Source organism: Rhinatrema bivittatum, chromosome 5 (assembly GCF_901001135.1).
Source record: "Rhinatrema bivittatum chromosome 5, aRhiBiv1.1, whole genome shotgun sequence".
Classification (NCBI taxonomy): domain Eukaryota; kingdom Metazoa; phylum Chordata; class Amphibia; order Gymnophiona; family Rhinatrematidae; genus Rhinatrema; species Rhinatrema bivittatum.
Genome location: NC_042619.1, coordinates 318,296,305 through 318,324,107, shown reverse-complemented (window position 1 = coordinate 318,324,107; position 27,803 = coordinate 318,296,305). Strand labels below are relative to the sequence as shown.

At 42.3% G+C, this 27,803-nt stretch overlaps 1 protein-coding gene across 4 annotated transcripts in view; it reads right to left on the bottom strand.

The window, feature by feature from the left end:
* MID1 (midline 1) overlaps positions 1-27,803 on the bottom strand; it is a 628,071-nt gene that overhangs the window by 68,398 nt on the left and 531,870 nt on the right. For all 4 annotated transcript variants that reach the window (XM_029604356.1, XM_029604352.1, XM_029604355.1 and 1 more), the window contains exons 4-6: positions 27,469-27,576; positions 19,341-19,489; positions 7,374-7,501 (exon numbers count right to left, since the gene is read on the bottom strand). In XM_029604356.1, the coding sequence (XP_029460216.1) occupies positions 7,374-7,501; positions 19,341-19,489; positions 27,469-27,576 (385 nt within the window). The remainder of the gene's footprint in view (positions 1-7,373; positions 7,502-19,340; positions 19,490-27,468; positions 27,577-27,803) is intronic.

Here is a 27,803-nt window from a genome sequence, read left to right as displayed (position 1 = left end):
TTTATCATTTTGCTCTTCCTTCTCTGTACCTTCTCCATCGCAACTATATCTTTTTTGAGATGCGGCGACCAGAATAGTACACAGTATTCAAGGTGTGGTCTTCACCATGGAACGATACAGAGGCATTATGACAGTTTCCATTTTATTAACCATCCCCTTCCTAATAATTCCTAGCATTCTGTTTGCTTTTTTGACTGCTGCAGCACACTGAGCCGATGATTTTAAAGTATTATCTACTATGACGCCTAGATCTTTATCCTGGGTGGTAGTTCCTAATATGGAGCCTAACATTGTGTAACTATAGCATGGGTTATTTTTCCCTATATGCATCACCTTGCACTTATACACATTAAATTTCATCTGCCATTTGGATGCCCAATCCTCCAGTCTTCCAAGATCCTCCTGCAATTTATCACAATCTGCTTGTGATTTAACTACTCTGAATAATTTTGTATCATCTGCAAATTTGATTACCTCACTCATCGTATTCCTTTCCATATCATTTATAAATATATTGAAAAGCACCAGTCCCAGTACAGATCCCTGAAGCACTCCACTGCGCCCACCCCCTTCTACTGAAAAAATTTAATCCTACTCTGTTTCCTGTCTTTTAACCAGTTTGTAATCCACGAAAGGACATCGCCACCTATCCCATGACTTTTTAGTTTCCTTAGAAGCCTCACATGAGGGACTTTGTCAAACACCTTCTGAAAATCCAAATACACTACATTTACTGGCTCACCTTTATCCACGTTTATTAACCCCTTCAAAAAAAATGAAGCAGATTTGTGAGGCAAGACTTGCCTTGGGTAAATCCATGCTGACTGTGTTCCATTAATCCATATCTTTCTATATGCTCTGTGATTTTGATCTTTAGAATAGTTTCCACTATTTTTCCTGGCACTGAAGTCAGACTCACTGGTCTGTAGTTTCCTGGATCATACCTGGAGCCCTTTTTAAATATTGGGGTTACATTGACCACCCTCCAGTCTTCAGGTAAAATGCATGATTTTAATGATAAGTTACAAATTTTAACTAATAGATCTGAAATTTAATTTTTTAGTTCCTTCAGAACCCTGGGGTGCATACCATCCGGTCCAGGTGATTTGCTACTCTTTAGTTTGTCAATCTGGCCTACTACATTTTCCAGGTTCACAATGATTTGGTTAAGACAGGAAACAGAGGGTGGGACTAGATGGCCAGTTTTTCAAATGTAGAAAGGTAATTAGTGGGGCATCACAGGGATCGGTACTGGGACCTGTGCTGTTTAATGTATTCGTAAGTGATCTTGTAAAAGGGAACAATGCGTAAGGTGATCAGATTTGAGGATGACAAATAATTATTCAAAATTGTTAAAACAGCAGCAGATCGAGAGGACTTGTAAGACTAGAAAACTTGGCATCTGAATAGCAGATGAAATTTAATGTGGAAAAGTGCAAGGTGATGCACAAAGGAAAAATAACCCAAACTACAGGTACACAATGCTGGGGTCTATACTGGGAGATATCATCCAGGAAAAGACTTTGGAGTACTTGTGGATTATACATTGAAATCCTCAGTTCAGTGGTCAAAAGAGCAAATAGAATGTTCGGAATGATCCAAAAAGGAATGGAGTATATAATAGAAAATATCATTGTCTCTGTATCAATCCATGGTGCGATTGCACCTTGAATATTGTGTGCAGTTCTGTCACCCCTATCTCAAAAAAGACATAGCAGAACTAGAAAAGGACAACAAAAATGGTAAGAGAGAAGAAACAACTCTCCTACCATGATAGGCAAAACAGGTTAGCCCTCTTGAGCTTGGAAAAGAGATGACAGAGAGGACATGATAGAAGTTCATAAACTCATGAGTGATGTGGAATGGGTAAATAAAGGACAGTTATTTACCCTTTAAAATAATACCAAAACAAGGGGACGTGCCATGAAACTAACAACCAGCAAATTTAAAACAAATCATAGAAAGTACTTTTTCACTCAGCACAATCTAGCTGTAGCATCTGTTGTCAGTGGACGTGATCAAGGAGACTAGCACAGCGGTGTTTAACAGAGGTTTGGATGAGTTCCTGGTGGAAAAGCCCATAACACATTATTAGCCAGGTAGACTAAAGAAAGCTATTGCTATCCCTGGGAGTGAGTAACAGGAAGTAGATCTACTTTACAGGATCTGCCAGATACTTGTGACCCGGATCAGCCACTGTCAGAGAAAGAATGCTGGGCTTGATGGACCTTGGACATTTCATATCTTCTTACAAAAGAGTTAAAATGTTAAACAGCAAAATTAAAGAAATGTATTGACAGAAAGTTTTGATCGCTTAGTTGTATGTTGATACCTGATCTAGGATCCCAGATCATGTTTGCTCAGCTTGTCAATGAAACTAACTTTTACACGCTGTTCCAGCACAGAGAAGAGGACAGATTAACATCAAGATAACACATAGAATCACAGGCAGGTGCATACTGCTGCTTGACTTTTATAAGCTCCTTTCATGGTGCAATAACTGGAAGACTGAGGAATAAGTATGGGTTGAAATGCACAGAGTGGTGACCTACAGTTAACCTTGACAAAAAAAACCTCGAGAAAAATAAAGCCAAGGAAGTCTTGGTGCCTGAAAGTACAAAATGCTGAGAAACAATGGCGAGATTAAATAAGTTTAACCTAAATACATTTTACACAGTGCTGGAACAGCCTGGATACGTAGGAAGGATGAAGAAACACAGACTAAACATTGCGGGGAACAGTAACTTAAGATCTGCTGCTGTGGGAGGGTCACAGGCAATCCACAATCCACCTCTGAAACCTGCCACCCAACTTCAGTGCGACCTCCAGCAAGAGTCTGACCACAGCCCTGGAAGCTGGTAGGTAGGAAAGGGAAGAAACCCTTGGATGCTCTCTTGGTGCTCCAGTAGAAAATTAAGGAGGGAATCTAGGACTTTATCAAAACATTAGCTTCTCTGACATTTCCTTTTTCAGGACCATATTATACTGAAGAGAAGTCCAAATGGAACATTCTTGATATGGGCCTGGCTTTATGCCCAGGTCGCAGTGAGGTAGAATGCACCTAACATAGAAACACAGAAATGACGGCAGAAGACCAAACAGCCCATCCAGTCTGCCCAGCAAGCTACGCACTTTCTTTTTTTCTTCCTTTTTCTCTCTCACACCTGTTAACTCTTGGCTTCCAGTACCCTCCAGCCCTATTTCCCCTCCACCCCACCACCAATGCAGAGAGCATCACCGGATCTGCATCCATGTGAACATCCAGCTCAATTAGGGGTAGCAACCTCCACAACAAGCAGGCCACACCCCCGCCCCTGTCCACCCAGACTATACGATCCAGACCCTGTTGGTTGCCGTCCACACCCTGATCCTCCCTTCCACACTCCCCCTGCTGCTGAAGCAGAGAGCCATGCTTGAAAGAGAAGTATCAGACTCTCTCCCTCGCCGAAGCAGAGAGCTACACTGGACATGCACTGAAAGTAAAGTATCGGCCCAGCTACACCTCACTTCCCTGTGAATAAATTTTTTTTTAATTTTTCTTCCACATTACCTCTTGCCGTTGAAGCCCAGAGCCATGATGGAGTCTCATCAACCCTGTGCATGTACACTGAACAAGGGCAAGGCATTATCTCCAGGTAGTAGCCCCATTTCCGCGAGAGCCACATTAACTATCAACAAATATTGAATAAGCCTAATAATTGGTAATACCTATAGCCTATGAACTCACCGTTAATTTTACATACTCTTACCCACCCCTGTTTTATTTTTTTTTTAATTTGGAGATGGCAGCCCTCCATCCTTCCGCTCCGTGAAGGTGGAACACCAACCACTGGCCACTGGCATCCCGCTCCATGAATGCCTCTGTGGCTACTGCTGCTCCGTGCAGTGTTTTGCTGCCTCCTCTTTATTCACGTCCTCTAGACCTGATGGATCCACAGTGTTTATCCCACGCCCCTTTGAAGTCCTTCACAGTTTTGGACTTCACCACTTCCTCCGGAAGGGCATTCCAGGCAACCACCACTCTTCTCCGTGAAGAAATACTTCCTGACATTGGTTCTTAGTCTTCCTCCCTGGAGCCTCAGCTCGTGACCCCTGGTTCTGATGATTTTTTTCTGACGGAAAAGGTTTGTTGTTGTCTTTGGATTGTTAAAGTTTTTCAAGTATCTGAAAGTCTGAATCATATCACCCCTGCTCCTCCTTTCCTCCAGGGTGTACATATTTAGATTCTTCATCTAAATATGTACACCCTATATTTGTAAGGGGTAGCTTTAGGTACATGGGTGGGGGGGGGGGGGGTGCGAGAGAGGAAATCCCCATTCCTAACTCTGAAGGCTGGTTTTCAGGCAATTCATAATTAATATTCATGGCATTTTCTTCTTTATCTTCAGTCTAAATAAAAACAAAGCTAATTTGTATAGCCTGGTTAACCTTGAAAACCAGTTCTTCTATTGGCCCTTGAAGAGCTGAGCTGGCAGCCAGTCGAGCCCATAACTGCACAAACCGTGTTGTGATAACTTCCACCACCATAAAAGCTATAGGCAAGAGAGGAGATCTAGGAATAAAACCAGCAAGGAAGTTCCAAATACATTTTTGTTTAGGAAACCAAGTGCAAGAGAACCACAATGCTTTTCTCTCATCGTCTACTAACCCTGTTGGCCCCCCCCCCCCCCCCCTCAGATTCAGCTATCCATAGTTCACTATGGACTTTATTTACTAAAGCCTTTTCCTCATTCTGCCTCTATGGAAACGGCCTTAATGTCTCATTTATTAGCCTTGTGATCCAATTTATACCAGTAGCTTCGATGCTATGTAACAGCTCTACAAATTTGCTCTCACACGAGTCACATTCTAGCCAGCTCGTTTCTGTAAAACTTAGGGGTGGAGTGGTGAGGGGTGGGCACTGGATATTTCAGTTATTTCACATATGCTCATCAACAGCTGGGCAGTCCAGATTTAGTGCATTTGCTTCTTATTCAACCCAGGGCACTAAATTCTCTAGCTACTGCACTGCATCGCAGGGAAGATTTTTATTCAGGGTCTGTACTGAATGCTTGGCTTTCATTATTGTTGACAATGAACTGCTGCATGAGCCTCCGGCATCTGTTTCCCCTGAAGCAAAAAGCACAGAAAGTCTGAAACCTGTCAGTTTAAAATGCTGCTGCTTTTATTTGAATAATTCCACTCTTCCTTTCATTGGCTTTCCATTCAGTTTTCAGGGTGCCATGCAGCAGCATACTGTACTGGAGTCAGCTGGGGCTGAGCTATGATCAGAGCCTCTGCATATTATTACGGTGCGCATACAGAAGAACAGGTCTTGGGGGTGCCTCTTACTGAGCCATCATGCACACTTTGTTATGCGTATACCCCCCCTCTTCCTATCCAAGTCTGTCCCATGGTAAGAGGGCTCACTGTCAAGGATTCAGTCACTGGGGCTCACTCTCTCCTCTGCACCCTGCTACAGCTCTCAAATGGGGGGAAGGATTTTTCTTCAAGGCCCTAGGCACTGGAGTACGTTTCATGATAATAATAATAATAATAGTCCTCACACCGCAGTGGTGTTCCAAACATAAACTTTTTCAACATACATTATTTGGCACCTGCTACATTTGTGTGGTGTGTCATCCATAATGCATTATAACTGTAAAGAATGGTGCTGTGATCTTTCTCTGTTCCCCTTCTTAGATCCCTCTCTTCCCTTCTGGAAGTTAGGTTCTGCTATGTTGCAAGGGAGAGAGAGCACATCATCTAACACCCTGCTGTACCTTATATGCAATGCTTTGTCTTTACTGATCTCTCCTCTGCAGGAGCACTAGATGGACAGCTCTTGTCTCTCTCTCTCTCTCTCTGCCCTTGTAGATTATCGTTACCAGGGTGGCACGTCAGTTCATCCGCTGCTGCGGCCAGCATCCTTACCTGTTTTCCTCTCAAGACAGAAGAGCAGTGGTTTTCAAACCTATCCCGGGGGACCTCCAGCCAGTCAGGTTTTCAGGATATCCGCAATGAATATGCATGAGATAAATGTGCATGTAATGGAGGAAATGCATTCAAATGTACCACATGCATATTCACTGCGGATATCCTGAAAACCTGACTGGCTGGGAGCCCCCCAAGACAGGTCTGAGAACCACCCCAGTAGAGTTATTTAACTCCCAACATTTTGTTCACTGCCAGAGATCCTGCTTCAGAAAGAAACTCTCACCTGGGGTTCTCTCTCTTTGGAGACAAAACCAGGGGTGCAGGGAATTACTCCCTCCCTACCTTTGGGAATCTCTCTACTCCAGACATTATAATAGGAACAAACAGTTACAGTAGACTATCCATGTACCACCACGGACAAACTGTATGGGACCCCCCTGCAAGCCACTGCAGGCAAGGGAACAAGAGGTGAACATACTCCTCCTCCAACTCTCTGCTCTTTCTTCCCAGAATCTTCTATCACACTATAAGAAACAGAAGACTGAAGCATCGAGGCCACTCCTATAGAGAAGTCCCTCTTCAATATGTCATCCCATGGGGGAGAGCCCCATAGGATGAGATTAGACCCTCAAAAACAGGTGAATGTTCAAAGGGGTTGCACATGTATATGTAACACACCATCGTAACAATTTTCAAAAGCTGTTTACCTGCGTTAACTGCCCTTAATGCGGGTAAAACCAATTGACAATTCAATATCATACAGTATGTTGTAGCAATTTTCAAAAGCCCACTTACACAAATAATGTGCATTTACATGTGTAAAACCCAGTTTTAAGCATGTAAATGTTTCTGAAAATCAGGCCCTAAGTCTCCTGCATGGGCTGTCTCCGTTTTTCAGAAAGTTTAAAACTTGGAATTTTAATTGTTTAAAAATTCCATTGGATGGGACAAAATAGTAATCCGGCCCTCTTTTCTTTTAGACCTTTGTAGAGAAATGCATTTGAAATTGGATGACGACACCTGCTTCGTTTCCTAGCAATGGGGGACAATTTTTAAGCAGCCTGGGCTGTTTTAATGTGTGCGCGCTCTACCCAGCTTTTCAAAAGGACACCACACGGATGCTTTTCCTTTGAAAATCCAAGTACAGTATGCGCCTTAAACAAACCTAACATGCTTAGCGCCTGCTCTTCTGTGTGGATGGCCGAGGGGGGAAATAGCGCAAGTGCTATTTCCCCGCTCTTGAATGAAACGCGCTCAGAGGAATGATTAGCAGTGGGAGGAATAAGGATAAAAACTGGATGATGTTTGGAAGAGGGCTTTACTGAATTCCCCTGTAATTAAGTCACTTATTGAATGGGCTGGCAACTTTTGTTTTCTCTGGCCCTGCTTCTTCGCTCCCTGGCTGTGCCTGCAGCGCTTTGGTTATGCATAGAATGCAAAGAAAATCCATCAAGTACCTGTGAGATAATCCAGACATTCCAAGAGTTTCTTCTCCCTGGAAAAATCTAATGCAAACGTGTCAAATGTGTCATTAAGATTAATTTCTGGAATTAGGACCTGGGAGGATGCGGTCGCCATTGAGACCCTGCAGGGAAAGAAAAGAGAATTTCATTTTCTCATTGTAGGACCAGAGGCAGCTTATCACATGCTGATCTCAATGATAAAAAAAAAAAAGAAAGAAAAATTAATTTACGTCTGCGACACACTTAGGATTTTTTACTGCTCATGTTCGTATGCATGAGCTCTTCATCTGCCTTCAATACATTTTTAAATTAAGTTTACTTTTCAGCACTAAGACACACTATGTTCCTTTCAAACCTAAAAGCAGATGATCTTGGCTGCTGTTCTTTCAGACGAATGTGCAATTTCCTTGGGATGCAGAAATGGTTGCACGTGAACTGCAGGGAAAGGGAAAAGTCTCTGGCAGATGTGGCTCTGGCAGCCCTCAGCACCAGTTAGCAGGCATGGCTTTCACACATCTGTCTGAACCACCTGATCTTCCTTTAGAGGGTACATTTATAACGGCCTGCATAGGTCCAAAGGTGCATGTAGAAAGAATACGTAGACTGCAGCCCGAATTTTCAATCTGGACTTAATATGCTCAAGTTCACTTTGAAAATTAGGGGGGCATGCAGAACCCCGGGTAGCATGGGCGCAAGCTTAAATACGCAACTGTGCAATTAGGTGCGTGCTTTCAGAAATCGAAAGTATATGTGTTCATGGTTTCTCTGCCCCCACCTCCTCCCCCAGGTTCTAATATGCATGTTATTATGCCCAAAATCACTTCTGTGCATAATTTTACATGCGTGACTCTGCCCCTCTTCCCCACTGGACAGTTTTCTAAAAGCCCATTTTAGGCCTAATTCTAAATGGCCAGCTTGTGCTAAAACCGGGAGATATGCACGTGGTCGGGCCACACAATTATCTCCTGGTACGCACTGAAGACCGGCTTCAGAAAAAAGGGTCAGACTGGGGGCAGGGCCTGGCTGGGGTGGGCTGGGACAGTGCATGCCAGCACCCATCTGGCCCATGCAACCTACTACTGCTCCGGAGAGCAGGTAAGTATACAAACAAAACAAAAAAATTATAGCTAGAGAGGTTTTAGGGGGTCGGGGAGAATAGGGGGGCAGGTTAGATAGGGGGTATAGGAAGTTCCCTCCCAGTTCTCTACTTTATTGGAGCAGACTGGGAGGGAACTGGGGAAAGGCCCTATCGCATCGCTGCACGCTTCTTAGAAAATTAACCCCCTTACACGCGGGTAGCAGATTTTATAACGTGTGTGTCGGTGCGAGCATGTTATAAAATCGTAATGTGCCTGTGCTGGGAAGCGCACGCACATGGGCGCCTGCTTGCGTTTTAAATGTAACCTTTTTATATGCAGAAAAATGCTTTCGAAAATCAGGTCCATGACGAGCCTATCATTCTTCTTGAAAAGAAATCACAACCTTTTTTTCTCATCACCGTATTACAGCTCCACTGCCCTGTCCTTAAATCCTTGCATGGACTCAGCTTTCAAAAGGTTTCATATGTCACCATTAAAGCTTTTGCAGCTTGTAAACCAAGTATTTGTAAGAACCAAAGTGCTTATTTGGCATACTGTGAGGTCTAATTTGTTTACATTGCTGACTTCCAACAGACACCATATATTTTATGGCCTCATTTTCCCAGGAAGACACATGAAAATCTTTTTCACTACCTAACCGAAACTGGGCATTAAGGTGGTCAATTTTATGACACTGTGCCTAAATGATGGGGCAAACGTGCACAGTTTACATTAATTTTCAATGCAGGCTTACATGCATGTCTACTTTAAAAATTGGCATGCCAAAATGTATTCGTACACATGTAAAGCTGCAATTCGGAGGGCAGGCCCAAACCCCTTCACGCCAGCAGGCGGATGTCTCATCATCACTGGGTAAACATGTGCACATGTCAGGCACACGTTTAACCCACATATCGGACAGGCTATTTTGTAAGAGGCCATTTCTGTGCAGTCCTGTGGCTCGTGTGAAAAGCTTACCTGGAAGGTGCAGAGGTGTCTCCTGGGAGGGCGGAGTTAGGGGAGGGGCTTGGACTTCCCAGCACAGTTTTGCATTTTAAAAAGCAGGTGCGGAAAGTTTCACGGAAACCTTGTGCGGATGACTTAGCGGGACAAACTCATGCGAGGCGAGGGGTTAGATTTGGTGGCATAATTTTCAAAATCAGAATTATGCCTGGAAGGCCACATTGCAAACCGACGTAGCTTATGCATATATTTACTGACTTTTTTATGCATGAAGTTACAAAATTATCCTGTAAATGCATTATAACAAAGTAAAATATGAAAGACTAATGTAAAATAATAGAATATATTTAATACATTGTACTATAGGATATAACAATGTTATAGTCAATATTATTTTGAGGGCAATATTTAAAGCTGTTTAGCCAGGTAAATTGAAAGTTATTCTTCTCTGCCTGACTGGAAGTCTGTGCAAGTTTCCACAGAGTGCGTACTTTTAGCTGGATTATGAGCCACACATTTAACCCACATATTGTGCACATGTTATAAAATCGGGGGGTTAGTGCGCGCAAGGGGGTGCACAATTGTGCACCTTGCGCGTGCCGAGCTGCGCTGCCTTTCCCCGTTCCCTACCCCACCTTCCCTTCCCCTACCTCCCCCGCCCTTTCCCCTCTACCTTTTCCTTTTGAGTTCTTTTATTTCAAAACTTACTTCGGCCCTGGGGCCGAAGTAAGTTGTGCTCGCTGGCCAATTGCTGGCGTGCGATCCCCGACACAGCAGCAAACGGCCACTGTGCCGGGAATTTCTGACCCCGCTCTGCCCCCTCCCCGCCCCTTTTTGCAAGTCCCAGGACTTACATGCGTCCCGGGGCTATAGGCCCGGTGCGAATAACCTTTTGAAAATCCAGCCCATGATGTTTAAGACAAATATGCATTCATAAAACCAGAAACACACAGCCCAATCTGGTCACAACTGACGGGTTTTGACCATCGCTCGCCAACGCAAGGTGCAAAAATTAAAATTCACAGGGCGCGTATGGACAAGCTTAAGACTGATAAACGTAAGAATCGGTTGAGCCCATTAGATGCTCGAAACATGTTAACATCTTCAAAAAGTAGCCCATGGGTAGCTGGGATCACAATGGCTCCCCCAAAGCAGAGGATGGAGAGACAGCAGGCGTCGCAAACCATTTTCCAGGCAGGTTAATTTGAACTACTTAATACCTGTTTAAATGGGAGCCAGAGTAATGAAAGGGAAGGTCTCTAAAGCATTCCTTCTACTACCGTATATATTTTTATTGGTTCTAACATAATCTTGTATTCACAGTAAATTAAGAACATTTGAATTAATCCCTAGCGGATGAGAACTAGTTACATTTTAGTTTTGTTCACTTTTAAGGCTATTCAGGAGATTTTGTTGCAGTTCGCAGCAACGATTACCCCCTTTCCCAAATAAAAGCAAGTTTCTTTCAAATTGCTGCAGCTCACGCTGCAGTCTGTGGTAGGTCAGTGGGATGCATGTCTCATATTTTCTCATGAACAGCACACTATTCCGAAGGAGAGGTATGTTCATGGATTTTACGTAACTTCATCAGATTTATCCATAAACCAATTTTACAAAATATGTTTAACACATTTTTTGTTGCCAATAAAGGGTAAGAATAACATAGCAAACACTAACATTTTCTGTTTGGATGGAAAACGGTAGTGCAATTGTTGGAGGGCGATCAGATAGCAACATGGCAATAGAGGCAGGCTGGGAGGGTGCGGGTTTTGCCCTGTTGCTCGCATGGGACTGTAATTCTGATTTCTGTATGGGATGGACTCCATGGCATGTAAATGAGGTACAACCAGGACTGGCTCACTGTCTTTCTTGACTTGAAGCTATATAGTCACATGACATGGGGTGGGGTCCCCGAATCTTCAGGATTTCCACAATGAATATGCATGAGGTCTATTTACATGCACTGCCTCCATCGCTTGCAAATGTACCTCATGCACATCGTGGAAATCCTGCAAACCCTCGACGAGGTTGCAGCCCTCAAAAACTAGATTTGGGGGACATCTGCCACATATCTATATTAATGTTATTCACCGATGTACTTTTCTTTCTTTCTTTTCCCGAACAGCTCTGCAGAATAGAATTTCTTCCATTGTGAAGTCTTGGTCATCTTGTTATATTTGCATCATAAGAATTACCCAGTATGCATGTCAATCGTTAAGAAATGAGCCTTGTTCTTATGGCCCAGTACATTAATATTATCATACAAACTTAGCAGACCTTTGTGAATCTCAACCATCAATAACAATAGGGACTTCTGAAGTAGAGCCACCACTGGATAAAACTCAAGGTCAGGCAGTGAGTCCGTATTTTACTTAGGAAAATATTGTTCATTTACCATGTAATGGTAAATGGTGACAAGTATTCTACACTGTTTCTAACAATTTTTCTGCTAAGCTCCTGGAAAAAAAATGAATCATATTTAAACACAGATATCCTTGTAAATCTACCCTGCCGTATATCAACAGACAACTGGGATTTTATTTTAAAGCCTTCCAGAGGCATATGAATGCCATTCAATCATTTGTGGGCTAAAAAGGCGCCCGAGATACCATAATTTAAAACTTTTTTTTTTTTTTACTTGGCTCTTAAATTAAATAAGCTAATTTGAGCAGTAAAGTTTTGGCTTTTTAAACATATACAAGCAATAGAGCAAGATACAAGTTTTTCAAAAATTATTTTGACAGAAAAACTGCAGATTTCCCATAAGCTCCTGAAAATTCCCAGATTTTTTAATTAGCCATGTACGTTTAAATGGATATCAAACTTGCTGGTGACTTTGAAAAAGGGGCAGAAGGGGGAAGGAGGTTTGAATTTTGTGTTGAATCTTCCGAAATCCTCTGGATTGTTGGAAAAAACTTGAAGTGGTCACATCAGCTCAGTAAATCCATTACAGGCACTTTCTTACATCTGCTGACTGTTTTCTCCCAGTGTATCGAGGGTAAAATTCAGTTTAACCAATGTAGCCCCTGGTTTTGGTCAGTTTGGGCATAGTGGCACATGGTGAGAGTCAAGGACCACCCGGGGTTCCTGGACAGGGGGAAAAAGTCAAGCTTGTTGGCCCTTAAGGGTTTATCATTCTGAGGCTCCACTATATACATCAGTCCAGTCACTCCAAAAATTGCCACGCTGACTCCAGTTATGTTGTTCAAAATAATAATTAACCCCCCCCCAAAAAAAAACCTTTACTAGCACTGATGACACCCCCCCCCCAAACAAAGTCCGAAAATCTGGCACACCAGTTGATAATGCACCACAAGTCAAAAAATCTGGCACAAGATACTAAATTCAATCTCTTTCCAGATCATGCCACAAAGTCCATCAAAATAGCAAACTCTTTGGGACAGATGCCCTTCCTCCCTGGACCCTCCCAATACCTCAACACAGGGGATCTCCTTTCTGACACATGTTCCTCTGGCCAACAACTCCTCTTTGATGCTCCCAATCCTGCAGGCTTTCAGAACTCCTAGATACACTTCTCTTCAGAACTCAGTGGATCTCCCCTACTTCTTCCTCCCTCCAGGCCCACTCCTTCTGGTCCTATCCCTGGGGACAGACACACCAAGTGTCCTCTCGAAGGAGAGACACTCACACTCTCAGCCCTGTGCTAAAGCTGACTCTCCAAAATCTCCCTCTCTCACATGTTCTCAGAAGACCCACACGGATTCTACACTGACATCACAAATACAGGCAGGGTCTGTTGAGACCTCTGACATATACTGATGGCATAGCAGGCCTGTCGAGGCCGCTTCAGCCAGAAAGATAAAGGGCAATGCTGCTAGCAAGGGACACATTTTGGCATCCCCTTATGACAACAAATTCAAATCTGCCTGCTTCCAGTTTGACCTCTACCAGGCAGTGTCTGGTCTTAATTTCTTGTATCCTTTTTTTTTAAAAATAGTTCTTTCTTGGACCTGCACACAAGATGGAAAACAGGTCAGAAAGTGATAAAGGGAAGGGAGTGTACTCGGGGATTGAGCAGCATAGATTACATTTGCAAGGGTTCTTTACTTTTAAAAAGGCCTAGGTGACAACCTCAGCAGGATCCGTTGTAAACGCCCAATGACTTGGCAAGATTATTTCGCCTATTTTTTTTCAGTCATATGATGCTAAGTGATTGCAATGTGCCCTTTTACAGAGTGTTTAGTTTGGCTAATATACATTGTTGTTTTAAGTAACCACACTGCTCTTCTTGATGCAGAGGAGGGCCAGTGGTTACTTTCAGAACCCGATCGGGAGGGACTGCACATATTTCATTCTACTGCCTTTCATGGCATTGGTAGCCAGGGGTGTGGAACATAACATCAAGAATGGCCCTTGCATTGTTTCAGTCAACCATATCCAGAAGTGTAAAGATCCCCCTTGACTAAAAATGAAGCCTGCACTGTTTTTGCTAGTAGAGAGCCAGATTAAAGTTTATTATGCAAGTACAGGCCTTGTTTAACATGATATTGGAATGAAGAATGATTTATATCAACCAAAGTCACCAAGTAACAGGGAGCTTTGGAAAATAACGAACGTGCCTAGCTCAGAACAATAAAGCAATTGTCTAAAAAGCAGCTCATGACAGATGAGTTGAAGGGCTTTTCGGCAGGCCCAAAGGACGATGGCTTTGTATCTGTTTCAGAGCTTTTGAACTGCTGCAGGATTGTTCGGCATGTGGTATTAAGAAAACATTACAAGCAATTTAAGGATTAGTAACTCATAACTTTTTTGTTCATTTTATAAATCTTCTCCCTCATCTTTTCTGAACAAATGAAATGCTAAACTCACAAACTATAGGAAAGAACTATTCATTTTTGAGGGCTCAATTTTCAGACTTTTTGGCCTGGTTCCCCCACAGAAGGAACTTAAGTGTCAGAACAGGTTGACTCAAAAAATCTAATTGACTAGGTCTCCCTTTTTTAATGTATAAATCCCATCTATGCCATGGCTATAAAAAGGCTGAATCAGATTGAACCTTAGTAGTTTAAAAAAAGCGGAGTTGCTTACCTGTAACAGGTGTTCTCACAGGACAGCAGGATGTTAGTCCTCACATATGGGTGACATCATCAGGATGGAGCCCAATCACAGAACACTTTTGTCAAAGTTTCTAGAGCTTTGACTGGCACCTACTGGGCATGCCCAGCATGGCACTAACCCTGCATCCAGCAGGGGTCCCCCCCCCTTCAGTCTCATGTATAGCAAAAGTACGTGCGAAAAATAAAATAAATCGCAAGCGAACCCAACTCTGCGGGGTGGCGGGCGGGTTTCATGAGGACTAACATCCTGCTGTCCTGTGAGAACACCTGTTACAGGTAAGCAACTTTGCTTTCTCACAGGACAAGCAGGATGGTAGTCCTCATATATGGGTGAGTAGCGAGCTGAGGATGCCCGAGCAATGCACCAAATACACCCAAAGAAGTGCAACAGGCACAACAACAGGGGTGAATTTGGGTAGGAGGGCATCCTGAAAACCCTGAATGGGTCGCTGAAAGGATTTTGGGTAGTTAAACTGAGAATAAGTTGCGTAGAACAGACTGGCCAAAAATGGAATCTTGCCTGTCAGCCTTATCTAAGCAATAATGTGCTGCGAAGGTATGGAGAGAGCTCCAGGTTGCAGCCTTACAAATATCAACAAGTGGCACCAACCAAAGGTGAGCCACTGAGGTTGCCACGACCCTAACAGAGTGTGCTTTCACATGGTCTTGTAGCAGAATGCCTGCTTGCTGGTAGCAAAAAGATATACAGTCCGCCAACCAGGAGGAAAGGGTCTGTTTTCCCACTGGATTTCCCAGTTTGATGTTATTGAAAGAAACAAAATTGAGTGGACTTTCTGGGGCTGATGTGCACTCTAGATAAAAGGTTAGGGCACGTTTGCAGTCCAGGGAATGTAGAGCTTTTTCTCCTGGGTTTGAATGGGGCCTTGGGAAGAAAGTAGATAAGATGATGGATTCATTAAGATGAAATTCCGACACTACCTTTGGTAAAAACTTAGGGTGTGTACAGAGGACCACTCTGTCATGTAGAATTATAGTGTAAGGCAGGTAGGTGACTAATGCCTGTAACTCACTAACTCTACGAGCAGAAGTTATAGCAAGAAGAAAAATTACTTTCTAGGTGAGAAGGCGGAGCTCACAGGAGTGGAGAGGCTCAAACGAGGTTTCATGAGCCGCCCTAAAACCACATTAAGGTCCCAAGCAGGAGCCGGAGGGCGCAATAGAGGTTTCAGGTGGAGCAAACCTCTCATGAAGTGTGTAACTAAGGGCAGTGTTGAAATAGAGACATCTCCCATGTCGTTGTGGAAGGCGGCTGCCATACTGACATGCATTCTTATAGAGGAAGTTTTCAGACCTGATTCTGACAGATACCAGAGGTAGTCCAGAAACTTCGCAGTGGAACAAGTGAAGGGGATCTATGGACACAGATGTGCACCAGACCGTAAACCTTTTCCACTTGGAACGATAAGAGCATCTCGTGGAAGGCTTTCGTGACGCTATCAGGACTCAGGATACTGACTGGTTAAGGGGTAGAAGCATTAACCTTTCAAAATCCAGGCCGTCAGCGACAAGGCCTGGAGATTGGGGTGGCGCAGACACCCTTTGCTCTGAGTTATCAGAAGCGGATCTTTCCCTAGAGGGATGCGCTGGCGAACTGATAGATCCTCGAGAATTGGGAACCAGACTTGGCGTGGCCAGTGAGGGGCTATCAGAATCATTAAGCCCTTGTCGCTTCGTAACTTCATGAGAGTCTTTGATATGAGTGGAAGTGGGGAGTATGCATAGAGGAGACCGCTGGAGTACGAGAGGGCGAAAGCGTCCCTCGGCTGTGAGTGGCGGCTGCGAGTGAGGGAGCAAACGTTTTCTACTTTGTGGGTTTCAGAGAGAGGGAGCCTATATGAGGAGCTTGTGAAGGAGTGTGTATGTGTGTGAGAGATTGGGAGCTCGTGTGTATGAAAAAGGGATTGTGTGTATGTGTGATGCAGAGCCTGTGTGAAGGGCTGAGTGAGAGAGAGAGACATAGGTAGCCTGTGTGAGGATGTGTGTGTGAAAGAGAAAGGGAGCTTGTGTGGGTGTGTATGAGGGGATGTGTGTGTGCGAGAGAGTGAGGGAGCCTGTATGAGGGTGTGTGTATGTGGAAGGGACACTCTTATAGTGAATGTATTTATTTATTTATTTATTTAAAGGCTTTTCTAGACCGGTATTCGTGAGATCATCATATCAGTTTACATGGAACTAGAGAACAGAAGTACAATGAACAGGGTGCAAAAACTGGGAGGGGGGATCAAAAAGTCAGAGAGGAACAAGGCAGATATAATTTGATAATGTTGTTAATACGATGATAGAGAATGCACAAGGGCATGTTTGCAAGGCATCTTACAAATATGACATGCTGACGGAGAGGTTGATGAAGCGGATCTTACGGGGGGAGGGAGGGCCAAGGGGTGGGGGAGGTAGAGGAGGGTGGGGTGGGTCAAAAAGTTAGGGCAAGGGAAGAGTAGATGCGGGAAGGTGACACTAGGGAAATTCTGCTCAAAATATTTAAAATTCTGCAACTTTAAGTAATAACTTTTTACTGTAATAATTTAAAATGTAATTACTTAGACTGTCATGTAAATTGTGTTATTTTGACTAATATAAAGTTTGCAGAATTTTCAGTTTTTGTGCAGAATTCACCCAGGAGTACAAGGATCTACACAGGAATCAGTGAGAAGGGAATTGTCCAGAAGTGACCAGACATGTGGGAGAAAGCGAGGAGTGAGCTACCCATCTGATATTCTATTTCCGGAGATCCAGGAGTCCATCAGAGTCCAGAAGGAAGAGAAGAGATATAGGAGAGAGTCAAGAATTGGAACAATCAGGTAAATACAGGGCTCTTGGAAGGCAGGAAGTCCACCAACTGCCACAGGAATCCTTAAAGTCGACAGGGGAACCCAGGAAGATCAGTAACCCCCTATACAATTTTCTGTCTGTTTTGGGACTTGCCAAGCAAAAGACTGTACTAACTGCCATTTTTTCGGCATTCACACATTTTTAGTACTTTTATTTTGGACACCATACTGTCCTCTACCAGCAATATGCCTTGGATTCTGGAGGTTAATCCTCCTCCCCTTTCAGTGAAACAATGCCAGGTTTGCGAGAGGGAGTCAGTCCTAGTATCTGTGTGTCCAAGCTACCCTGCTACACTTGGAATGAGGGCTACAGAATGCTAACAGATTTATTTCCCAGTCACATTCAATGACTGATAACTTCTCTCTCTCTCTCTTTTTTGAGGTGTTTACGCATTGTGTGATTTTTATTGGGAGGAGGTTTTATCCACCCATCCTACCTAAGAGAGAGAAGGAAGTGAGCCTTTTTCAAGTCATCTAGGTGCCCCTCAGTCCAAGGAATTCCATTCCCAATCTGGGGAGTGGATACTCAGTTGGTAACATAACTGGGAGAGAGGAGGAAGCACCATACCGTTGCTTCCTAAAAGCCCACAGCTAAGAAGGTGCTCACAAGGTACAACTGAAGAGGAGAAAATTGGAGAAGGTTGAATCAAGCAGTAGATCCCAGGTATTTCAAGGGGGAATCTGTAAGGGGATAAAAGGTCTGTTTCCTGTATTCCCCAAGACATCTTCATACTCCATCCAAGGATACAGAAAGGACCCAGAGGGATAGATTAAGGGACCGCAGATACATTATGTGAGAGATGTATCAAGTGCCAAATGTATTCATCTTGAACCATTTCTTCAGTAAAGTTTTATGTTGGTACACTATCACAGTGTCCAGCTTCATTACTGGCACTCAGAAGAAGATAATGCACAACACTCATGTTAGCACGCTCTAAGCCGAAAAATGATTTTTACAAAAATTCGGGGGGAAAAGTGATAGTTTCTTTTTTTTATCCGATATATTAACGAATTTAGAAATGTACGATATTTCAATTTGTTAGAAAAACAATTCACATCCCTAATGCTTATTCTTAGAGTAATTGACTCTCAAATTGTCTCCTTCAGGAGTAATTAAGCTAACGCTACTAGATGGTTGTAGGACAAAGGACAGGAGAATCAGTTCTGGCTTTCCCCATTACATTCTATAGTTTTCCTAATTTTTTATTTTCCTAAAAAAAGCAGGACTGACAATCCTGCAACAAATGCAATGGGGCAAAAGTAAACCTAGTGCAGCCTCTCTCTTACAATTTGGAGCTCTTTGATACCCATGACCTATTTTCAGCTCAATTTGAATATTAAATGTGAACGGCAACAAGAGGGAGGTTTGGGGAAGGAAAAAGGATGTTCTACTATCACACACTGGAATGCATTCGGGTACAACAGGAAGGAGAGAATGATAAAATAGTAAAGTTCATGTCCAAAAATAGGATAGCTACTCTACTTTCTAAAGAAAGAGAACTGGCAATTTTGGGAAAACCACATAAGAAGAAATCTAGATTTGAACAGGGGCATAACTAATCTAAGAATTAAAGCAGTGCTTGGTAATTTGGATCCCTGAGGACTGGATCCAATTTTCAGGATACCATTAATGGACATGCATGAGATATATTTGCATGACCTGCTTCCATTGTTTGCAGATACATCTCTTGAATATGCAAACATATCTCCTGAAAACCTGATCAGTCAGCAGTCTCCAGGAACCAGAATGGCTAATCCCCAAATTAAAGGTCTGTGTACACGAATGGTGCAAGAGTTGGTAGCCCACAGATACGGAATCTCTAACCATGAGCTCAGGGTAACACATTAGCTCAGGATGTCTACATTTCTGTATGCAAATGTTGTGACAAAAGAGGAGCACTGTAGTAGCCAGCCTGCTGCCTTTCATTCTGCCCTGTGGCACTGTCAAGAAATTCTCCAGCAGTCTAGAACGTTGTTATTTTAGATTTTTACCTTTCAGTGATATTTTTAGCCGTTTGCAGAAAGCGAGCATGATCGTTCTCCTTCAGAGACAGCTCAGCTTGTGAAATGAGGGACGTTGAGCGCTCGATGCACTGTTTGCAGTTAGATATCTGCTGGGCCAGCTTCCTCAACCTCACCACCTTAGGCAGGCAGAAGGAGAAACAAACAAAACATTAGGTACATTATATATGTTTCTTACTGCTGGCATAAACATAGCATTAGTTACCATACAGGACCTCTCTCCCCCTTATACTCTTCAATGCATAGTAAAAGTCATGAGTTCATTAATTAACATGAGGAACGTCCACTTCTTTCCATCCTCCAGCTTTTTCCACACACACCAAAAAGAAGTCAGAGCCAAAACAAACACAGCTGGCTTACTTTCCCTCTCAAAGGACGTCATTTCCTGGCACTGTGCTCCCAATGATAACTGAGAAGCTATGTTGACAGCCCCTTCCTTTAATGAGCTACAAATGAAATCCAAGAAAATTGATAGTTTTAACCACCAGTTTTCACTACTGTACCTCTACTCATTTTTCCTGAGTCATTTCTATAACTGAAAAGCAAAACCACATGAGCACAGCTCACAGACTGCTATTCTGGTGTGCTGAATACTCATTTGAGAACTGATTTTTTTTTTATATACACCAGTTGCTCTCTCTCTCTCCTTCTGCCTTCTCCAATAGCCTCTTCTCTTGTCCCTTAGCTTTTTCTTCCTCATAACTCTTTCCCCTTTTTCCTCTTTTCCCTGATCCTCTCCCTCATTTTCCCTCTCTCATCTTATCTCTTGTACTAAGCCCCCAGTTCTTCCTGGTAGCCCATCCTGCCTAGTTTTAGTGACTGGTGGCATTGCTCTCTGCAGATGGTTATATTACCACGCCTTCATCCAGCTCCTTGGATGATCCCAGCCCCATCCCTGTTCTCTTCAACCATTGGAGAGTTGGGGAAACTCATGGTCATGGTAGGCCCGAGTACCATTCTAATCACAAACAATGTAGTTCAAAAAGTTATATTTCCAATGATGCAGATGACTTTGTGAACTACATTGCCCATGGACATTATCCACAACAATCCAAGTGCTTCCACAGTCTAAACAAGTGAGACCCGGAAATTATACATGCAGAACCAACATTTACTAAAGTATTAGTCTCACAATGGAATGGTGGAGGCAAAATTAATAGCCAAATTCAAAAAAAGTACTCAAACACAAAGAAGCCTTGGTTACAAAGAAGTGAAGGAAAAGCCAGAGAACAAGAGATGGCTAGTATTGCAACAGAAAGGAAATTGGTCTTTATCTGCTATTATGGTCTCTTTTCTAGTTTTTTAGCATAATTACTAATAGGGGTGTATATGATGTAAAAAATATATAGATTTTTTTTAAAAATTAAAGTCCATGCTAGTTAGAAATGTATTAAATCCAATGAAAAATGTACTTATTTGTTGACAATTATTTATAGGAAATGTAAACACAGATGCTTGACTTACAAATGCATGACAGTCCCATAAAGTTTAAAGTTAAAACAGTAACCAATTCCAATGCATAAAGATAATGGTATATGTTAGATTGTTGCTGTGATTTGGGTTCAAAGCCCAAGCAATAACTTAACTGTCATTATGTTAATTACATAGAATGCCGAATACTAGTTTTAATCTTCTTCCCTTTTCTCTTGACTTTGGTTGACATCTAACATGTAGTGGTCAGGTATTCTCTCTCTCCCCCAATGTCCTCTTCTCCACTCCCAATAGGGTTGCCAACTGGCTCGACCAATCCTGGTTTTACTCCACTATCTGCAAGGACTTGAGCTCTGGTTTTCCTAGGGCCAGTTCTTTTAACGCTGACGACCATGTCAACGTGATATATACCAGATATTGTGTTAAGTTTTAACCTGCCCTCGAAGTAGATGGATTCCATCAAATGCTGTCAGTGTCGTGCTCATCCCCCCATCATGAACAATGTTTGACATCTGCGGGAAGCCGACTTCCGAGCTGAACAGTCAAAGATAAGTATTCTGTATCGAAGCTTCCACTTATTCCATGTGAATATTTGGTTGGCAAGGAACCACATATGGATCAATATTACAGATTATTTTTAACTGTATTATAAAAAATTTCCAAAAAATTCAGATTTTTTTCTCTTCACAGTGATCTCTACTATACTGGTACATGATTATACCTCAGTGTACTAAGCCATGTTCTTGGCTGACAATATGATATCACTTCTTGCCTTCAAGGCTGCTGTCCCTCTATTGATTTCCCTAAGGAAAGAAAGACTACAGTCCATGCAGCAGAGGAGGGAAAGCCAGGCCTGGATCAGCCTGTCCTGAAAATCTGGAAACAGTTGGCATCCACTCTCCCTCTCTTTCTCTCACTCCTTTCTTGTTACATTGAAAGACAGAAGGGTACTTAATGATCTTTTATTGTTTAGGAAATGTGGAAAATGGAATTATTAACATAATAATTGTATTACCTTTTCTAGTTTGTTTTGAGGTTGGTTTTTTTTTTTTTTCCAATTTGGTTGGAAAATATTCAATGTGTTTCATAATACAGGATTTTGCCACTGAATCGCTTTATTTGCAGATAACCGAATACTGGCAGACACATGATTTTCCACGTAGGAAGGCTAATTAAGAGACTTCTGAGGATATAAAGTATTCTTTAAACATAGAAATGGCCCTTTAAAAAAACTGCACGACCAACATGCATGTACCTTTACGCGGATAGGGAAGAGCGGTTCGTGGGGATGGAGCTGGGCAGGGTTGGGATTTACACGCATGATTTAAAGCAACTAAATTCTCTTGGCAAAACAACATGAACCAAACAGGTGTCATTGTCTTCATATAGTTTTGTCAGGATAATTTTCAAAGTGAACTGTATGCAAATCTACTTTGAAAACTGGGCTAAGCTATGCACTTATTTGCCAATTAACTTATATGCGATGTTTCAAGTTTACTTCCATAAAGTGTTGCAAGGTTTTTTGTATTTACTGCAGTGGCTGCAATATTTTAGTTCCTTCTGACAGACAATACCTGACGGAACTAGAGAAGCAGGCTGGCAGTGACCTTCCCGTTTCCAATCCCTACTGTGAGAGTGATCAGGGAATCATTTTTTTTGTTTTTCAACCTGAATTAGACAACTTTTTACAAATACATTTCATAAAAATAAACAGAAGTTCATGACTCATGGCCTTCAGGCTTGCCCATTAAATTCCATGGATATTCCCATCTTTTATTTATTTTGCGGTCTCTCCCAAATTGTTCATTCAATAAACGATGTATTTATTCGAAGAATATATGTCTTTGGGACATGTGTGTGTGTGTGAATGCTAGCTGCTTATGCCTTTCGATAAATTTCCATGAACCAAATTTGGTGTTTTTGTAACTTTTTATGGGCCAACAAAAAATAGAAGCGCCCTGGGAGATGCCCAAAGCTCATGTACAGAAACATTTTTTTGATTGGACCATTTGGTATCCCAATGTACAAAGAACCAGTACCGTACTGGCAGTACAGATCCTGGAACACTGCCTTACATGAACTGAGCATGAAACTAGTGTTTGAATGTAGGTTGGCAAGCTCATATTTTAGAAGTTTGCCCATTCCCTATTAATTACAATAAAGAATCCAACTGGTTTAGACTCATTAGTATATACAGTGCTAGAGCATTTAAGTTTCACTTAAGCACAATCAGGTGATCGTATCTACTATGCCTTGGAGCCTATTAACAAAAACAATAGGGCAGCTGCTACATTGGATAAGTGCATTGACCGTACATGCGATAAAAGAGAGAAGCCTAAGGCTGGGGTTGCCTTGGTAGCGCTGTAGCCTTTTGACAATATTTGTAACGTCCTGCCTTGACATGACCAAAAATAAAGATACAAATAAAAAGCATGCCATAGGTTCTCAGAACACATACACAGTAGAGGAATGCACCGTGGATTTTTTTGTTCTAATTTGCAGGAATTCCTTTTCTGACATTTCACCTCTGGGAACAGTGGCCTTCAAAGTCTTAAGTCAGTCATTGCCTACAGGTTTTTTCAAAGTTAATTACAGTAGCTTGACATCTACATGAACCCTTTACAATACCCTGATCCTTATTCCCTATTTGAGCTTTTTTTTCTCTCTTCTGATGACTTTACGAGGGAAAAGGGTGAAGAAAGGCAAAGTTAGGGCCAGATTTAAAAAAAAAAAAAAAAAAAAATACATGCGCACATGGACACGCAATTTTATAACATGCCTTTTTTAAAATTCTTTTACCTTTTGTTGTGCAAATTACTTCAGGTCAGGCCCTGAAGTAAACTTGTGCGCGCTGGCAGCCGGCCAGTGCGCGAGACTCCGGGACAGTGAGGAATGATGCTGTCCCGGGCCGGCCCACTCTGCCCCCTGGACTGCCCCACTGGCCCGCCCCCTTTTAAAGCCCCAGAACTTACACGTGTCCCGGGGTTTACGTGCGTGGCCGGGCTCTTTGAAAATTGGCCCGGCGCGCATAAGGCCCGGGATTTACGGGCACTAGCTTTTAAAATCCAGCCTTTATTTTCTGTAGGAGTCACCATAACCTAAGTCAGGATGTCCTTTGATTTACCACTTAATGATAGTAAATGCGGATAAGGATCTGGGCCATACCATTCGTGTCTTCTACTAGGACTGTGCCAAGTTCAAACATGCTGATTGCTATTAGTTTGAATGACATGGGCTGCACAGAAAATATAACTAAAGGGGGTAATTCTGTAACAGACTGTAGGCAAATGCATGCACAAGTTGCACCAATTTTCAAATGTGCTCATGTAGGTTCACTTTGAAAATCACCCAGAAAAATGCTCACCCACATTTATGCCTGCTATGATGTATGCAGAAAATGTTTCCGGGAAATTTACATGCACGCATTTGAAAATCCCAAAAGTGTGGGCTTTTGCACCTGGGAATGCCTCCACTCAGGCCAGGTAAATGTAACACACATACAAGACATATGCGAGGACGTTTATAATATCGCCCGCCCGATATGCGTGTAAACAGACATTTCCACAAATACAGCACTGTTTTTACATTGGCCATGCCGTTGGAAATGACTCTCTGAGAGGCCAATTTTCAAAAGCCATTTACCCAGGCAAATGGCTCTTTACCTGGGTAACCTATTCAGGTCATATACATAAGTGCATACCTCTGTTACTAGAGTCAATTTACTACTAATCCAGAGGAACTCGGCACATTTAAATACCAAACGAATATTATATGTATAATTTTATTTAACAATCATATCAAAAAATACAATTTATATAGGTACCACTATGTGCTGCAAAAGATACCCACATTAAAATACTCACATCATACATCCATACATACCAAACATACTACCATATCCCACACCACAATATCACATTAAAATACATCATGTAAATTAACAATGCTTGTAACCCATGTTATATTATATTATTCATCACAACATAAAGTGTTATAAAATTGTTTGTTTAAAAATATCTATAGATACTTTGTATCTGCCATAATAGTTTGAAAATTAAATGTGAATATAATGTTGTGTGATATAGTATAAGTATAACATGGGTTACAAGCATCGTTAATTTACATGATGTATTTTAATGTGATATTGTGGTGTGGGATATGGTAGTATGTTTGGTATGTATGGATGTATGATGTGAGTATTTTAATGTGGGTATCTTTTGCAGCACATAGTGGTACCTGTATAAATTGTATTTTTTGATATGATTGTTAAATAAAATTATACATATAATATTCGTTTGGCATTTAAATGTGCCGAGTTCCTCTTTACCTGGGTAGCCAGGCTGTCTGAAAAATTTGCTCACCCTATCCCAGGGTAAATGTATGTGTGGGGATCGACAACATCTATACTTTTACAGGGGGAAAAGTTGGCAGGCTCGGAGGATGAGTTAGCTCGGGAGAGGCACCAACGCATGGAGATTTGCATTTTACAAACCACATGCGCTCATGGAAAAAGTACTAGCACATGATGTAGGGGGCAAATGTATCCAGGGACTTTTGTCCTGGAACAATTTGCAAAGGGAAAGTTTGCTGGCACTTTCCCTTTGAGAACTGGGGCAAAGCCCAAGTGGTAAAAGTACCACCCATATTTAAACCCATGCGGGTGGTTTTGAAAATTGTTTTGTTAATGTTCTGCAGTTTTCTCCAATACAGATTTCTGACAGAAAAAAAAAAAGATCTCTTTCAAAGCCACAGTTCATGTCAGAAGAGCAGCCCCACCGTATGAATACCTTTGCTAAATTTAAGCCTTCTGGAATGACATACAGAGTCCGATTCTAAGCTATTAAAAATGTGAGGGCACCTCAATAGTTAACGCAGAGCTCATATGTTCTTGGTCTTTACATGCTAGTTAGGGCAGGGAATACCTGTGCTGAGAAGGAATGCTGGCTTTGTGAATCCAGCTTGCTAATCAAGCTACAAAGACAATAACCTTAAAAACAAACAAAAAAAATATCTCCGGAAAGCTGAAACCTCAAAAGGATCTCAAGGACACGAAAAAACACTTCTGAGTGATGGCTGATGATTTACTCAGACAGAAAAATTACTGTAGAGAGTCTTCACCCAGAAGTAATAAACACTATACAGGTTTTCACTGATTTCACCCAGACTTTTTAATATGTGCTCTTGCAACAGAAGGGTCTGGTGTGCCTGCTGCCTTCATTAGGGATGTAAATTTATTTTAAATGAATGACACATCTGAACCAAAAATGTCATTTACAGTTTGTTCCAAATGGAATGAAACGAGAATGGCCTGGCATGAAAATACCCGAAAATTTCATTTAGAAAAGAAAGGCCTCCGCGGTTCACATTGCCGATTCCCAAGTTTTCCCAGGGCCTCACCAGCCCCTTCCAGTCCCCCTCTTGCCCCCAAAGAAAGCAGTGGGACCCAGGCTTAACCCAGCTGGGCTGAGCCAGGCACAGTCAGGAGCTCCTTGGCCTCATCTGAACCCCACTCCTGCCCCCTCAAAACGTTTCCCAGAGCTAAGCATCTTCCTGGTCTCCATTTATCCCCTTCTGTAGAAGTCCTGGAGAAAGAACGGGGAGGAAGAGATGTCCATTCGCTCCTGGCCCCACTGAGATCCTTTAAAAATCGGTGCCAGTACCCCTGAGGCTGGAGCCAAAGTGATGTCACAGGGCCAGCTGGCACCACTATACAGTATGGCCATACAACAAAGAAGAATGAAGGCAGCAAGCATTATGTCTGTCCGGCCATACATGCCCAGACCTCACGCTGTGATATCACTTTGGTGCTGGGCTTAGGGTCACTGGAGTCATTTTTTTAAATTTTTTTTTTTAAGAATCTCAGTGGAGCAGGAATGAATGGGCATTGCTCCCATACCTTTCTTTCTCTAGGAGTCCCACAGAAGGGATAAGTGGAGGCCAGGAAGGTCCCTGGCCCCAGCTGGACTCAGCTCAGACCAGCTGGGTAGGCCCAGGCCTCACAGCTTTCTTTAGGGGGTAGGAGTGGGATCGAAAGGGGCCAGGAAGGCCCCAGATGAGCTTGGTTCCACCTAGCCAAGTAGGTTGGCCTCAGGACCTTTCTTGGGGGGCAGGAGAAGGTTGGAGGGCCTCTGGGAGGGCTCCATTTTTATTTTGGGGTTATTTTTAATGCTTATTTCAGTTTGATAAATGAACCAGATTTAAAGATATATTAAACAACCCCTCTCCCCCCAAAAAAGCAAACTAAAAAAATGAACCAAAACAAGTGTCTTTGGCCTGAACATCCCTAGCTTCATGGAGCGTTAACACATTCCTCTATGAGCATGCTCATGATGTCACAGGACAGTTATGTAGTTCAAGGACAGATGTTTAATAGGAAGAGCTCATCAATCAACCAACAGGGGTTTTGAGTTGCTGTATTAGTAGCAACCAGGGAGGGATTATGATCATTTATATTGAAACTGTTTATTTATTTATTTTTGTAGTAAGAGAGGATTTGGGGGTTAGGATAATTTTTAGGTTTTAATTTTACGCATAATTTATTGATTTTTTTTTTTATATTTTATTGTCATGCTGTAAACCACTTTTGGTCATTTGCTTTTACGAGGAAGGCAGTCTATAAATGCAAACAAAGGAAATCTAAGAGCTCCTGGTACAGAGATCTTCTTACTTTTCCTTCCTTGATTTTTGTTCCAATGATTTGGCGTCGTTGCTGGATGATTTCAATGAGCTGGTCGCTTTCCTCCATTAACTTGGCCTCTTGCCTTGATGCATTCACCTATAAACAAGAGATGGCTGGTTAGAGAAGCCAGCAACTGTTTCATGTTTAAAATGGGATTTTTCTTTTTCATCTTACATAAAATTGTGAACTATGAAATGTGGAATGAAGGGGGAACAAACAAGTTCTAGGTGATATTTGTTTTTTAAATTACACTCACTAAATATCAAGTTAGTCCAATGAAACAATATCACTTATTTGCTGACCCTTAATTCTACATATCCAAG